At 38.7% G+C, this 16,325-nt stretch overlaps 1 protein-coding gene across 1 annotated transcript; it reads right to left on the bottom strand.

Annotated features, from left to right (window-relative positions):
• Positions 1-429: 429 nt before the first annotated feature.
• Positions 430-7,513, bottom strand: terb2 (telomere repeat binding bouquet formation protein 2). Its single transcript, XM_005931417.3, has 7 exons — positions 3,430-7,513; positions 2,797-2,878; positions 2,544-2,683; positions 2,005-2,063; positions 1,083-1,147; positions 898-986; positions 430-759 (listed from the first exon to the last, which is right to left on the bottom strand). The coding sequence occupies exons 1-7, from the start codon at positions 3,491-3,493 to the stop codon at positions 647-649; spliced, it is 612 nt and encodes a 203-aa protein (XP_005931479.1). The 5' UTR covers positions 3,494-7,513; the 3' UTR covers positions 430-646.
• Positions 7,514-16,325: the final 8,812 nt, after the last annotated feature.

Below are 16,325 nucleotides of genomic sequence, written 5' to 3'. Positions count from 1 at the left end.
TCTTTTTATTTATTAATTTCTTGATTGCTATCAGGGGGCTGCATGCTGTCCCAGAGCAAAAGTCTGAGGTGCACACTGGATGGATCAAAAGTCTATGTACTCGTGGGAGCTCAGTGAAAACTCTGCAGGTAGATTTTTTTTATGAATTTAGTAAACCTACTGTAAACTAGAAGACTTTTAGCTGGTTGCACACCCATCTCTCACCCTCACTAGAGTCAATCCAGGTTGCTGTATTTGTCATGGAAGTTAGCAAAGTTAAAGCATATTCAATAAGCACATAAATGTAATTCCTGTCTCAAACTTTGATTTGTGGATTTAAATAGACACTAATATGATCCTCCTTTCAGCAATGGTTTCATCAGGCAACAATAAAAACTAGGGACAATGTCAGAGGGATAACATAAGTACAAGGTCACAGGACAACCAGCGTCATGTGGCAAATCACCATCGTTTATGATATGAAAGTTAAAAGCTAGTGGCACACAGAACTGTAACAAGAGTACAATAAAATCACAAAATGACATCAGCAGTAGCTATAACATACTGATTACTAATAAATCAGTGCAGGAAGGCAATGTAAACATAATAAACAAACATAATAACTCATCTTGTAAAAACTGCTGGTTTTCTCTAACTATTTGCTTGCTTATGAGTGTGGCAAACAGCAGAGTGTTTTACATCTGAAGCATCGGAAACACCCGCAATAGAAATCGCACAGGTCACCCGAGTATTTCTGCAGCTTGTCCATGCTGACGTACCCTGCAAGGAGTAAGAAGAAAATAATAATGTGTAGCACACAAATGTCTTCTGCCTTTTACTGTCATCTATTATTACACTAGACCTTTGATACAGGTCAATAATAAACTGTGAAAAGAACAGTAACTAACAATTCTTCACCTGTAATCATGCTTTTAATTGGATATTTTTGCATATGACCACAAAGTGGTGCTTCATTTTCTGATGAGTCGGCGTCAGATAGTCCAGAACTGCCAACAGAGTGATGGAGGCTATTAGTTTAGTAGTCAGTCTACATTTTTTAAAATCAGAATCACAATATTTATAGTTGCAAGTCCACATACTACCTTATGCTGATTTCTTCTTCACTGAACTCATCATCTGTTGGGCAATTAAAGCTTTTCAGGGAGTGCTGTAAAACAGGAGTTACTCTAATTAAGTTTATTTTAAATCCCATCACATGTAACACAAAACACAGCAAGTTCCTGAGCAATGTGCCGTGATGCAAGTTCAATTAATCCAATTCAGGGTAAGTGGAAGAAAATGGATGGATGAATGAATATTCTTTATAATAAATAGCCTAGCAGACATCTACAAACATTTGTGAAAGAAAGGGTCGTTCTCAGGAGCTCAGTAAATTCCAGCGTGGTTCCGTGATAGGATGCCACCTCCGCAACAAGTTCAGTCGTGAAATTTACTCGCTATTAAAAGGGGACATGAAATGCTACACACATAAAAGCTCATTTACATCGCGGAGCCCTCCTCTCAAAAACTGACATACATGTAACTCTGTCTGTGGATTTAAGAAATAAGAGCTTAAAGTTAAAGTTTTAAAAGCATGTTTAACATCATCTTCTGTCCAGCTGTTGGCTGTAATGTTCAGGTTTGTAAAGTACTTTATAAATGAAAACAGTGTGGAGGAGAATTTGTTTGAGTCACCAGACCGGCATCTATGTCAGTTTTTGAGAGCAGGGCTCAATGGTGTAAATTACCCTTTATGTGTGTAGCATTTCCTGTCCCCTTTAAATATTCCACAAACAGCTGTTAGTGGAATTATAACAAAGTGTAAGTAAATGGAAACAACAGCAACTCAGCCACAAACAGTGTATACTGGTTTGTCACAAAGGGAGTGTGGCATGTTTCTGTATAACTGTGCTCGACCAACAGAGGACTTGTCTGGCTAACTGTTTGAGCATCTCACACACATTAGTGTGGAAACAAGAATTACAGGCGTAACCTGTGTGCAGCTTATCTTGCTGCTGTCCGTACCTCATCCGCTGACTGCTCATTACGCTCCCAAATCAGCTGCCCAAACACTTTTCTCACCTCTGAAATGATACATAAATGAGAAGCTGTTTCCAACGTCATGGCAGGTTGACATTTTTTGAGCTGAACCACTCAGAAAGTGACAGTTCTTGTAAATGTTTTCAGGAACCTGAGGAAAAGCTATCAATTTTTTTTTTTAAATGAAGAGGCAAAAATCTAAAGAAGTGGTTTGTGTAGAAAATAATTCAGGGTTTTTCCTTCATTTCAAAAAGGGGTTGTGATCCTCCCGCACAAATAAATGACCAGGAATGTAATATATAATATTTTTTTAACACTTCTTTAGTTAATTTATCCACTCATATAATATATTTTTATTTATCAAATGTCCAGAAAAAGCAGTGAACAAACTTTAAGTAGGTTAAATCAATATCTGTCAACATTTCTTTTTTATTTCTTATTATCTCTGTATGCCTCAGTCTTATCTACCAAGGACTTAGTATTGTTTAATCACAACAAATTAATAGGCGTAAATTAATCCTTACCATCTTGTACGGAGGCTGGAGGCAGCACATACTGACCAATGCTCAAAGACTTCACACTCTGCCTCTTTTCACAGGCGGACAGAAACAAGCTGTGAAATACTGTCAGCTTGTTCCAGAGGTAATCCTTGCTCTCAAAGATCCTGAAAAACAGTATTTACATGTTAAGCTTTAAAGGGATTGTGGGAAAATGCGTTACAAACACAAACGCTCCGGAGGATGATAACTGTAAAGCTTTTCAGCTCAGCATGCTAACCTAAGAGTATCAGGGCATGTAGCATCTTCACTGAAAAGGTAATCCGCTGTCCTCCAATGAGCAATGGAGCCCCCCTCTGAAGCTAAGAGATAAAAAGCATTCAGAACAAGCTAACAAAGGTGTTTCTATAAATGCCAGAGCACAGTACTGTGAAAAACACTTCCTCCAACCCTCAATTCTTGATATTCTGCTAGCAAAATGGTGCAGTGATTTATTGAAAGGTACAAACATACACTACAATACAGTATGTAAGGCAAAAATTGGGCTTCAACTAAAGAAATGCAGGTTTATTATTTTTTCAAATATATATTTGAATAATTAAACAGGTCAGTGTTTGGGTCGGTCAGGTAGAAGGAGTGGATTTGAAAGACCTTCAAAAAGATTGGAGAACTTAGACTACTTTAAAAAATGCACAGAAGTCTGGCTTCTTTGAAGCAAAAAATAAAGACATTAGTGATACCTCAAGACTTGTGCACAATACTAGAGGTCCCTTTAAATCAAGACTTTGTTAAATTACTTTAAACTTACCTTATGACAGCAGCAGCATCTTTAAGATAATTCTATAAACTTTCTTTGGTTGCTAGGTTTATTTGGATGGCTAGCTTAAACCAAAGCTAAAAACAGGATACTTACTCCAAAACATGTGACAGGTCTGTGGCACACTGCTAGAAAACCAGGCAGTCTTATAGCGAAACATGGCCAGAAAACTACGAATTAACTACTATTAGTGTAGCTTGTTTTTCATCTGCTTCTTATTTTTAAACCGAACCCCTCTTCTGCTCTGCGTTAGCTATCACAGCCAGAGTTGGCGCTCAAAATGCTCTGCTGCATTCAAATGCTGTAAAAACGGTAGGAAATGTTTTAGATTAGAGAAAGAATCTGTAGAATATCTGGCCTGCAGGTAGCCAAGTGAAAATCTGGCAAGAAAAACAACTTTTCAGGGCTTTTATAAGTTATATTTTCTTAGATATGTCATTAAACAACAAAGCCAGAAAACCTCAAACACGAGTACTTGAAATGAAAGTGACCAAAATAAAACAAAATAACTTTTTTTCCAATTTAGTGAGCTGAGTTAGCTGTGTTAAATCATTGAAAAATCACAAATTGCATGTAAGTACCTGATTTAACTGTCATTGTTATTTATACTATTACCATATCTGACTGAATAAATAAAAGGTATTAAGTGGCTGTTTTTAATTTGCTTCCTAAATGCAACAAAGAGAGACACAACAAGAAATGCACCAGGGATTTTAATTCTAAAACAGAAAGTTTCTTTTCCTTCACACAAAACGTCCTGATGTTTTCTGTTTGTTTGTTTTTTACTGTGGACCCACTGCAACAGAAAACTTCTATAGTGGATTGTGGAAAAAGCCAAACCAAAATAAACTCAGTTTTATGATGTAATATGAATGGCCATGGGAGAAGTCATCATCAGCAGGAAGACCTGTGAAAGAACACTTAAAAGTCCAGAATTTATGCCCTCTTTTATACGGTCCAGATTGGAATCTTTGCCAGCCAAGTCTGGCCTCCAGGCTTTATGTTCACAGCCCTGAGCTACACACTGTAAAGAAGAAAGACAGATGAGTTATGGGCTTTGCATGTTCTTCAGTGCTCTACATTTTACAGGTAACGAACTTACAATTGACAATTTATATTTAGCATTATTTCTTACTTATATTTGTAAAGCCACACAGGGATAAGCATGAGAAGAGCAATAGTGCATCCTACCGACTGGATATTGTGCATCTGCCCGGTCTTCACATTGTTGTTGTTACTGAACGTGAAGCTTACTTGAGTTTGTATTAATAAAGTACAATCCTGATCTCAATCCTGCATTAAAATACTCAGTATTTGTAAAGTCTTTTACGACCACTTTTAACGCACAGTACTGTAATACCAACACTTTAGTATGTAGTTCATTAAAAATATATATATATATATATAAATAAAAATATAAATTCTTTGCTGGTAATGCACTTTTATTCCCCAATCTAACTTTCCAGAATTGTAAGGTTTAATGTATGGTAAAGGAAAATACACAGTAAAGCATCTATTCTTATCCCATTAAAGCCTGAGCCATGAAAACATTACCAGAATTCTTTTAGGTTTATTAAACCTTCTAGCACATTTTAAAAGAGAGAGAGAGAGAAAGAAATGAAATATTAATTTGCACACACCAGCTTTAATTTCTATCATATTTGTTACATCTGTGTTATTTTTGTTCTTTTTTGTTTTGTTTTGTTTCAATTTATTGCTTTCAAATTTATTGTACAATTTATTTAGGTTTTTCAGAGGGATACTGATGATGTGAAAGTCTTGTATCAAATATGATACACTTAACATTACAGGGTGAAAAATACATTTGATAAACTGTGTTTTGAGGAGGACAGGCTGATTAGTACTATTTTTTATCCTTGTCAACCATTCAGTTATATTTCTTTTGAATATATTGTGGTTTTCCCTTTAGCTTATCCCCTGGTGTCGATGTAGCCAAAACCCTCAATGAACACTACTTGATCGGTAAAGGTTTATACTTAAAACTATAGCATGTTATCAGCCCTCTGACATGGACTATTAATGTACGGCACAGCAATTTCTGCAGTACTGTATTTTAACACCAGATGGTAATATTTGCAACATCTTATACAGTAAGAGTCCATATTAGATGGCTGTTAACTACTTATTCTGACAATACACGATAAGTATAAGCCTGCCTTAATGAAGCAGTTTTGATCAGTGCTTTTTAAAGCACACAGAAGCTGCCACTGACTTTGTCTAAATTCAGCAACCCCCTGAAAGCAAACCTGGCTCGAAATGCAGCTACATTTGTAGCAGATGTCTGATTTATCCTGACCTCATTTAAAGAAGCTATCTATACTCAGTGAGACAGCATGGAGGTAAAGGTGTTATATTATTATATTGTCAGTTTTCTCACTTGTTCACAGTAACATAATGAGGTACACAAAGGCTTGTAGACATTGACAGCAGTACAGATGGACTGTATGTACAGCAGCTTCTCTGCTTTGTGTTGTTTAACCTCCTCGCTGGGGTTGTCTACAGGTCATGTTTTCAGTGCTATTACATGGCCACACACTCAGAGTCTATTTACTCTGTATGTGTCCATGAATAGACAGTAACCTTGTGCTTTATAAGGAAGATATTCCTGCATCCTGGACAGCACTATTCCCACATAGCTGCTGGTATAAATCCAGAATACTGATAGTGGCACATTTGAATGGGTTTCATCCCATGCTATTACATGTCTACGCAAAGAAATTGCTTAGAAAGCCACCAAGCACCTGCTTCTCCATGCGTGTGCTCGGTTCTTGCTTTGCACTGATATGTCAGACATGACACGCATGCACAGAGGCTCAGCCTGAGCCAGTCGGTTTAGCTGAAATATTGTACCAATAAGCACAAATAATGTACATCACCAGCTTCGCACGTATATTGTTATTGGCGGCTGAGTTTCACCACTCTGGTGCTGGTGAAGCAGTTTAAAGGCAGTGATAACTCCGTTGCCATGAGAACAGCGAAGCCACACCCAGTATTTCTTCCCAACCTTCCCCCAACAACCTGCTCGAACAAAGCACTGGAAAGAGGGGCTGGTTGATGGTACATGCACTGAGGTTTAACATGTGCAGAGAGGCAGGAGAAACACAAGAGTATCGCTCTTCCCACATCAAATGAAACAGCAGCAATAATGATATGTATAATTGACTACTTGTTAAATTTGGGGGTTTTATTTGTGTGGATTAAATCTAATTGTTTCTTAAATCCCTAAATGGAGAACTGAAGCAGCCAGCTGATTATCTGATTAGTAGAGTGACAGAAGGCTGTTATACCAATATTGATTTGCCGTGGGTTGTCTTGTTTAGTGAGCTAATGAAATATGTTTAGATATGAAATCCCTCTCGGACAACATGCAAATTAAAGATCTCACCTATTTTATACAATAAAACATTTTACAAATGTATTAGATTTTTACAATTATTTTTATTTTTTTGTTTTGCATATCTAATTAATCTAGAGATGTATTATCACTTCGTTTTCACTGTTATATTTCACACGTGCCATTCTTTTCTTCAACTCTGGCCATGTCGTTGTTTGTTGTCCAGAAATTATTCAGAAAATCTCAGTTATGTTAATAAAAAAATAATAACTAAATACAGGGTTTTTCTCCTTCCCTTTTTGCCTCATGTCCTGATTTTGTCCTTTCAGTGTCGCTCATGCTGGACAGAAAAATGTTCTGTGGTGGCAGAGCTGAATGCCCAGAGCTCATCCATCTCTCCTCTGACCCTCATGATGTTGTTCCTTTGTGTGGTAGCCTGGAGTTTTGCGCAGTATTGCCATAGTTAGTGTGTTGTTGTTGTTGTTGTTATTGTTAGGGCTTTAACTATTCATTCTCATTTTGTTCATTTGATAATTATTGTCTAGATTAACTGATCAGTATGCGTGTGCTTGCCACTTTGTTAGGTACACATTGCTAGCACTGGGTTGGACCTTTTTTCCTTTAAAACCGTCCTGATTCACATGACATAGATTCAACAAGGTGCTGGAAACATTCCTCGGAGATTTAGGTCCATATTGACATGATAGCGTGACAGAGTTGCTGCAGATTTGCTGGCTGCACATCCGTGATGTGAATCACCCATTCCACCACATCCCAAAGGTGCTCTGTTGGACTGAGATCTGTTAACTGTGGAGGCCGTTTGAGCACAGTGAACTCATTGTCATGTTGGAAGCATTTAGAGATGCTCTTCTGCATACTTTTGTTGTTACAGTAGTTGTTTGAGTTACTGTTACCTTCCTATCAGCTTAAAGCAGTATGCCCATTCTCATGTGATCATTGACATCAACAAGACCAACAAGACTCAGAGAACTACTTCTCATAGGACGTTTTCTCTTCTTGGATCTGTTCTCTATAAAACCAAGAGATGGTTGTGCAGGAAAATCTTTGCTGTGTCTAAATCGAACTTGTCATGTGACTGGCTAATTCCATATTTCTGTTAGAGAGCAGTTAAACTGGTGTACCTAATCAATAATTTTAACAATGTGTACAGGATTTTGACTTCATAAGAAAGAAGATTGGAAACCTAGTGAAAATTTTAGCTTTTTTTTTTTTTTTAAGATGGCAGCACGCACACACACATGTATCGACACAGCACTCCCATCTAAAGTGCATCTTTTTATATTTTTGTGTTTTTTTTCACTGCGTTTTCCTGCAATGCACTGAGCACTTTCAGTCGTCAGGAACTGATAGACTGGAATAGACAGCCTCAATATAGGACTACAGGTCTATAACCCTCACGTCTGTAGTCACGTGTAGCTGATAGTGTCTCAGCACATCAGAAACTGTTTACCCCCCTCCTCCCTTCCTGTTACATCCCCATGTAACGGGAAGAGTTGCATGGGGATGCTCTTCGTGGACTATAGCACAGCGTTCAACACCATAATCCAAACTGCAAGTGTTCCAGTTTGGACATCCTTACCACCAAACTGGAGCACCTCCACGTCCTCCCTGCCATTTCATCCTGGATCAAAGAATTTCTTATCAATCAGCCTTAATGAGTCCAATTTGCAACCCCATCACCAGCTCCTCCTGTCTCAGGAAAACCAGGGCCATGACGGGTGACTCCTCACAGTCCGATCACCACCTGTGTGACCTGCTGCCCTATGGCCGGTGCCTCAGGGCATTTAGTTCCCACACCTGAAAAATATAACATCAGTAGTCTCTATTTCTTTTCTTTTTTGCACACTAGACTCGTTTATAGTCCTGATTCGCTGATTTATCTGAATTTGCTAAATCCCTGCTGTGGATTTATTTTAGAGGGACTGAGATACATATGAAAGCTACAATCACAGAGGAATTCAACGTTGTAAATGGAGTTAAATGTTCAATGAAGCACATTGACCAGAAGCATTTAAATAATCAGCAGAATGACTATAAATCAAGATAATAAAAAAAAGGATAAGAGGAAAAAAGTACACTTGTCACTGACTTCCCTGCCACGTGGGGGCTGTAGAGGTGTTTCTCGTGTGAGGGGACTTTCCAGCACAGAGAGGTCTCGATCATGACGGGATGTGTATAAAATAGTGTCCAGAGGTCTCAGACAAGCTGAGTGTCTTTATGAATAGTTCCTTTCTCTGAATTTTATATACTGCTTCCAGACGTCACCAGATATCCAGTCAGCGGTCTCAGCGCAGCAGTTTGTCAGTGCGATGGAACAGTAAACCATCCTAGCGTTACATCACTGAAGGTTTCATTTTCTATCCACACCGGTCTGTCACTTTAACTTGCATTCAGTTTAGTTCTGTGTTAAATGAGCAGTCTATTATCCACACATTTCTCTCTCCCTCTATCAAGTCTCTTTCTCTCCAGCTGAACCAACAACATCAAAGGAGTGTGCTTCAAATCGCAGGTGTTGAAGGATTAAGGCCACCGCAGGATGGGGTTTTTATTCTCAGTTTCATCTTTGATGTTGTGTCTCTTTCACTCAATCGTGTCTCTAACATGTAACATGGATTTGTAGCCTAAAGGCTCCACTGATAACCTGAAAGTATGGAGTGTCTTCAGTCTCACACAGCTATGCCTTAATTGATCAATGTTAGTAGCTGCACATATCAATCAGAGGAAAGGGAACAGGTAACAATTGTATTATTACTATTATTATTATTATTAATAAATGAATATTACTCATTATAAATTACATAATTGTGAGCAAAACGTTGATCCAGACAGTTTTATGTGACTGCTCTGTGAGGTAGATGGCTCATCTTGGTCCAAACCGAACAAGCTCAGGAACTTAGAATAAAAGCTGTAAAGTCTTCATCCATAAATCCATTCATGATGTCCAGAGAACTAATCCTAATGACTCTGGTGATCCCCTTAATTAAGAAGTGCCACCTAGGTTGATGTGTGTTTGCTGCAGAAAGGGGAAGTGAATACACTGACCATCTTTTCTTTCATTGTAATGCTGGGATACACCTTTAAGCTTGTTAATCATGTGTATGTTTTTCACATGAACTATCCACTTAAACTTCACTGGTAAGCACAATGGCAGCTTTCTGCCCCAACAGGATGGTGTACCTCACTACATCAGAACACCCAAGGCAATGATTTGACCTTTACATTCCCTAGATCCCAGTCCAATTGAACAAGTGTTACCCATGGAGACTCCCCCTTATAACCTGTAGAACCCAAAGGATCCACTGCTGCAAATCATCAAGACAGAACTTGAAAAACTTGAAACTTTCATGACAAATACTTATATGACAAAAACTGACAAATAGTCATGAAAAGCTGTTACGTTTTTGTACATATAGACACAAATTGTTATGCTTTGTGTCAGGATATCTCTGTGTTGTCCTTTTAAAATTGCTCTCTGAATTCTTGGCAAGCAAAGGGGGAAAATAAGGGGGGAAAAGCATCTTAAATGACACATAAACACTGATATTAAAAACTAATGAATTTTTTCTAAAATATTGGGTTAGGGTTGGATTATCACCAGTGAAGCCATAGAACTTGGAAGATTACAAGTGTGAATTATTTATTCTTCTACATGAGGTTGTATATATGGGACTGTTCATATGACAATTTGTGTCAAGGAACACGAATCCATACATCACAAGACGTGAATACAAAAACAGTTGCCATCAGACTTGGGATCCAAAATGGAGGATGCCAGAAATGACAGGGAAACTCAGAAACGGCTTTATGGAAATTAAGACTCAAAACAAGGAAATTAGGCTAAACAAAAACTAAGAACTCTTTCACTAGGAAATAACACAGAACCTACAGGGTGCACAGCTACAGCAAAAGAGGGATGAAACAACACAGAACAAAGGGAGACGGAAACAATAAATGCACACACGGGATAGCGAGAGGACAGGAAGCAGGTGGGGGAACAGCTGGCAGCAATCAAGGAAGACAATACAGGGGAAGCAAAACGAAACATAACACACATGAGACAAAGACTAGCAAAATGGAAGTGGAGACTTGACGTGACAAGACACAGGGGAGGCAGGATGACGCAAGGAAATAAACAGAAGCCTATAACTGTAACTAAGAAAACCCGAGAACACGAATACTAGACACAACAAGAACAAAGAACAGCACTGAGGCGGATATACCTGAAGGAGAAATCAGGAAACTAAAGACTAGTATGTCTTAATGAACATAAATTAAAATGAATGAAAAAAAGTTCAGAAACACAAAACGTTGGATCAAAATCTAGGATCATGAAAAGACTGTGGTGCCCCATAGGCTTTAACAGGTTGTTGGATGTTTTGAGAGCATGACAGGGGCATAAAAAATACAGTCTGAACAAAAGTATGGGGCTATGTATACGTTACACCTGTAGGAGCTGCTGGACCATGAAAACCCATATAATGAAGCTCCTATTATTTGTAATAAAACCTTTCACAGATGATTGGGGAATATCTAGAATGGGAAAAATAACCACTCTTCAGTGAACTCTTTAGGGACGACTCATTTTTGGCAAATGTTTATAAAGACAGACTGCTTGGCTAGGTGCTTGGTTTTATACACCTGAAAACACCAGCATTCAAATCTAAGATGGGGTAATCAGGGTATGCCTCCACTATTATTGTATGAATCACTATAATAATTTTAGCATCCTCAGTTTTGTATTTAATCAAATTAAAATGTCTTCTTTGTTCTTCTTCTTTTTTCTGAGCAAATTTCCTTGTAAATGTCAACATGCAAACACACTAACCTGGTGATTGCTGCCTTTATTATCAGAATAATTTCAGTTATGTATCCTGAGATTTTGGAATACATCCATCAGTCATCCTTGTCAGGGGCTTTTTATTTTTTAGTCTTTTTTTATGGAACTCAGTCTGGTAATAACTTGCAACACTGTGTGCTTATTTTAGCTGTAATTGCTGATTACCTAGATAGGTTTGAGCTGCTTGGACTGCCTATGGCCAAGTTATTTACATATAAAACTAATTTGATATTTAATGAAATGCTGCTATTGCCCCCACCCCCACATGTAGGCCACAGCCACCTTTTAAAGCAGCGTCTATGAGTCTAAGGCCCATTTCAACAGGAAAAAGCCTCATCACAAAACTGGACTGTTTTCAAAATCAAACTCATTTTTACTTCATTGAATATCCTCAAAGTAATGCTCCATTTAAATAGCTTCAATATACACAAAGTGTCACTGTGTTGTTTGATTATGGAGCCACGAGACACAGCACTTTTTAAATGCACAGATCTTAGCCTGATAGCCAGAACTATCATGTTCATCTTGCTTTGTTCCTTTTCAGTCCAATGGAGCATCCGCTCGGGCTGATTTACACAGATGTGGAAATTTGAGTTTCTCAAACTGATCACTGTACACAAATGTATATGCCTGAAGCTAAAAGCATTTCAGGTTGACGCTGATGTGTTTATCCATACGTACAATATGCGGGTTTTGTTGGGGTTTTAAGACTGAAACGGAGTGGAGTAAAAACAGTTTGGTATATTCCTCCGTTTGTCGCTAAGTAGTGATGTCTCCAGTGTACCATATACAAAGTAATGTTCCCTGTCATGGCGCAGATTGGGTAATTGCTCATTCTGGTGCAGCACTCATTGGATAGATTGCTTTTTATTTTTTTCTAAATGAAGAAACCACCATTTAGTGTTACATTGCCTGGTGAATCAGTCAGATAAATGGAAGATTCTGGATCCCGGCAAGCATCTTTTTCATCTTAATGAAAGGATCTCAAAACCCTACTTATGCTATGAGTAGCTGAAATCAAATTAGTTTTGTGAGAAATGCAAACTGTCACAGGCAAATACTGCTGTCCAACTTTCTAAAATCACGCTTTTTCACTTGTCGAAAGAGGGGACAAGGAAACTTTTCAGAGTGACCGTTCTGATGCTAGCTGTAGGCTCTGTGCCAACCTTTAACCCCGGTTGGGTCATTGGGGTGTGTTGGTGTGCTGAGGAGGGACATTGCTTTCCCGACCGTATGAACCAGTGTAGACAACAGCCGAGCAGCATCTGACAGTAGGGTGAGAGGAAATGTCGCAGCCTCCACCGGCTAACCTTCAGGGCAACGGGCTCACTCTTAGGCAGGCATATATTGAAGACTCATACATGCATCACAGTCATGTGCAAACACATGGCACGTGTTCATCAATCTGCAAGACTGCACGGAGGTGTTGGTTAGGCAACACACAGAGAGAAAGATGCATTTGAACAGAGGACACCTGCGAGACACACACTGCCAGCAGAATCAAAGTTTTAACTGACTTGATGAAAGTTTGTGTCTCACCAAGGACTGTCGTGCTGCGAGGCCAGACCACGTGTGAATCTTATTTGCCCTTTTAGTTACTTGGGTCCATGATGACTCATCTTTTGGAGTTTGGAGGAAGGCATCACTAAGAAATGGTCACTCCCTGGGGTTAACATCATGCTGAGCACCAGCCATGTAGACTAATGACTTCACTCCCGTCATCTTCTGTCATCTCTAACTGTGCCCTTGAGTTTATGAACTTATGTTTCATCCAACTTTCCAACTAGTCATCCAGCTGTTATTTTCAGGCTTGAAATTGTAGTTGATTTTCACAAGTTGTTCTAACCTAGTCTCTCAAATTAATATGACTTTAATGAAGACGATGATAGAAACACACCCATCTGAATGATCTCAATGCACTCCTTATTAGAACCACACCTGTGGTTATCTGCTAGGGGGATCTCGGTGTTTATTCAAGGATAGTTATGTTAACTACTCTATAAATTACCTTAAAGCTGGCTGGTTAAAAGCAGTTGCAAGGAGACTCAAAGATAGCTCAGGTCACCATTAATCAGATCAGCACAAAAACTGAATTCTCCATTCTCCTTTGTCAACTTTTGGCTTAAAGTGGACTCAGTGAACAGACTCAAAAAACTGTCAGTAGTTTTAAAAGGTCTATTGAAAGGAAGGTGAGTTTTTGCAACCAACTGTGAGTGAATGGGGAGGTTGAATATTTCACAGGGCAGTGACCGGAAACTCTGCCAGAGAAGATGTTAGCAGCTGCCAAGGTGAGTTGAACAGTTTGAAATGAACTTCCAGTGGCTTACTTGTTTGTTTTCCTCAACAGGAACACCAGAGGGGTACGCGATTTGCAGGGTCGAATCCGTAACTGACGAGGAATTGGAGGTGGAAAGTGGAAAGGCAGGTGGAGAGCTGGTAAGTCATTTCCCTCCAGGGAATGAGAGAAGTAAGACTGGAGGTGACAGGTTTGGCTGAAAGTTTTTGCAAGACTTCCTGGGATAAGTGAAGATGCAGAAGGACAGGTTTTCAGTTCAGGCTCCAAGCCACGAACAGGGAAGAAGATGGACATAAGGGGTCACAGAGCAAATAGGTAAAACGCCTCCAGGTAACAAGCAAGGTCTGATTAGCACCATAATGGCAATGATGATCTGGTGCAGAACAAGATGTATAGTAGTAGTAGTAGTATTTATTTATTGTCATTGTCAAGAACAATGAAATTGCGTTTGGGGCTTCCATACAGCCCCAAAAAAAGAAGAAAATAATAAATACCCCTTAAAACCCAAGTGTACATATTTAACCCAGTGTGACTCCAATGTAATCCAGCGTTTTAATACCAGGAGCCTAATTACATAACGCAGAACACTTACGGAAAGGAGACTCTGTGCAGGGCGGTCAGCAAAGCAGAGCCAGCCCAACAATTCCACCTGAGACTAGAGAGAAAGGGTCAGAGTTAAAACCAGATACAAGTCAGTGTGCAGACTATCTGCAATAAGACCAGTATGGCCATAAATTCAGATGTTGCAAAGAAGTTGTGCAATCTTGATTGAATCTAAATATCTCAAAAGAGTGATTCAGTGCTAGTATCAGAGATACTGATATTTTTATAAACCACTGAATTACAAATAAAACATGTTATGTATATAAGTTTTAAGTAGCACTGAACGGCCTCTATTATTATTATGTGTATTTTATTACTACCACTGAATGAATGTCAAACTAACATTAACTAAGTACTACATTATCCTCCTATCATTGTAATACAAGTACAACACAGAGAAATATAGTACATATGAATTTGACCAATTTAAGAGCTTTTATAGAAACATCAAAATGATTTGAGTAATTACCAGTACTAATAATTTAGGCCACCTGTGGCATAAACAGTACACCGGATCGTGGTGATATTATTTTATTTATATTAAACATAGCATTTTATCATTACTACTGACAAATTTTTGTGTCACCAAATGTCAAGCCAGTTAGTAAGTATTATTTTATCCTCCTATCACTGTAGTATAAGTATCAAGAAGAAAAATATCTTGTATAAATGAATAATTATACTATGTAAAAGTATGGTGCCTGGAGAACATTGGAGGGCATATGAAAGCATTCTCCAACATCCAGATTTTTATGCTCAGGTTTCTCAGATGTGCTTAGCTTCATCCTCTGTGATCAGATTTGTTGCTTGTTGCTTGCTGCGACTATAACAAATGAATAACAGCCCTTTAAATGTTTGAAAGGTTTTGTTCCCACATTAACAAGGTTTACACGCAGCATCCCTAAAACAGAAACTTACTTAAGCGTCAGCACGAACTGACGTAAACACGGGACAGTTGTGAATAACCTAAAGAATATTAATGGATGTCTGGCTTCTTTCACATTGCGACGCTGTGATCTCGAGACGCGCTCCCGCTCGTTTTTCCAGCGCAGGATGCCCCTGTCTAAACACAGGCCACATCCTCTTCTTATAACACTTAACACACATGCAGCTTACGTTTTGGCAGTGTCTCTAAAACCTACATCTCTGTTTTCTGTTACCTGCTGTCACAGTAAAAGAAATGAACTAACCTAAACTGTATCTCTTCAGTAATAAGCCTCTGCCATATCAGGGAGAAGCTAACAGACAATTTACAACAATGTCAACAATAAAAAAGTTACATTAAGAAGAAAAAAAACGTTACTATGAATAGTTTAAAAGCATCCTGGTGTTTGTAGAAGGCTGCTTAGTTTACGGACAGTTTTTCCTGCTTGCGGAGGCCAAATAGCACAGAAGCTGAGGCTATCATTATTGTGGCAAATTCTAAACTGTTGAGACTTATCTGCCAGTTTGGGTTACTGTTGTAGATCTCCCCTGAGAGGCAGCAAAAGCAGGGGACAAGCTGACTGGAGTTTTACACAGAGGAGCGCCATTTTGTTAAAGTGTTTCTGACTGTTGCTCTGCATGCCTCCGTAGGGCATCGAAGCACAACGTGAGTCACTCCACTGTCAAAACCCCTGATGAAATGGCCCACTAATTTACCTGAGGTCATCTATGATTTCATCATTAACGTCTCGCTCCAAAACTTTAACTTTCTGTCGATGACATCAGTGATGATAAAACGCCTGCTGCGCTCCTCCACAGCCAGCTCGGATGTTATCCTTTATTAATAATTGAGGGTAAGCTGTGTCTAACCTTGACTTTATTGTGGATTAGTATGTGAGGTATTTATATATATATATATTACCATCTTTGATAGCCGGTGCCATATTTACCATATC

The sequence above is a fragment of the Haplochromis burtoni genome, unplaced genomic scaffold, assembly GCF_018398535.1.
Source record: "Haplochromis burtoni strain Fernald_Lab_line unplaced genomic scaffold, NCSU_Asbu1 Contig_59, whole genome shotgun sequence".
Lineage (NCBI taxonomy): Eukaryota > Metazoa > Chordata > Actinopteri > Cichliformes > Cichlidae > Haplochromis > Haplochromis burtoni.
The sequence above is the reverse complement of the archived record's forward strand: the minus strand, read 5'-3'. Positions and strand labels throughout refer to the sequence as shown.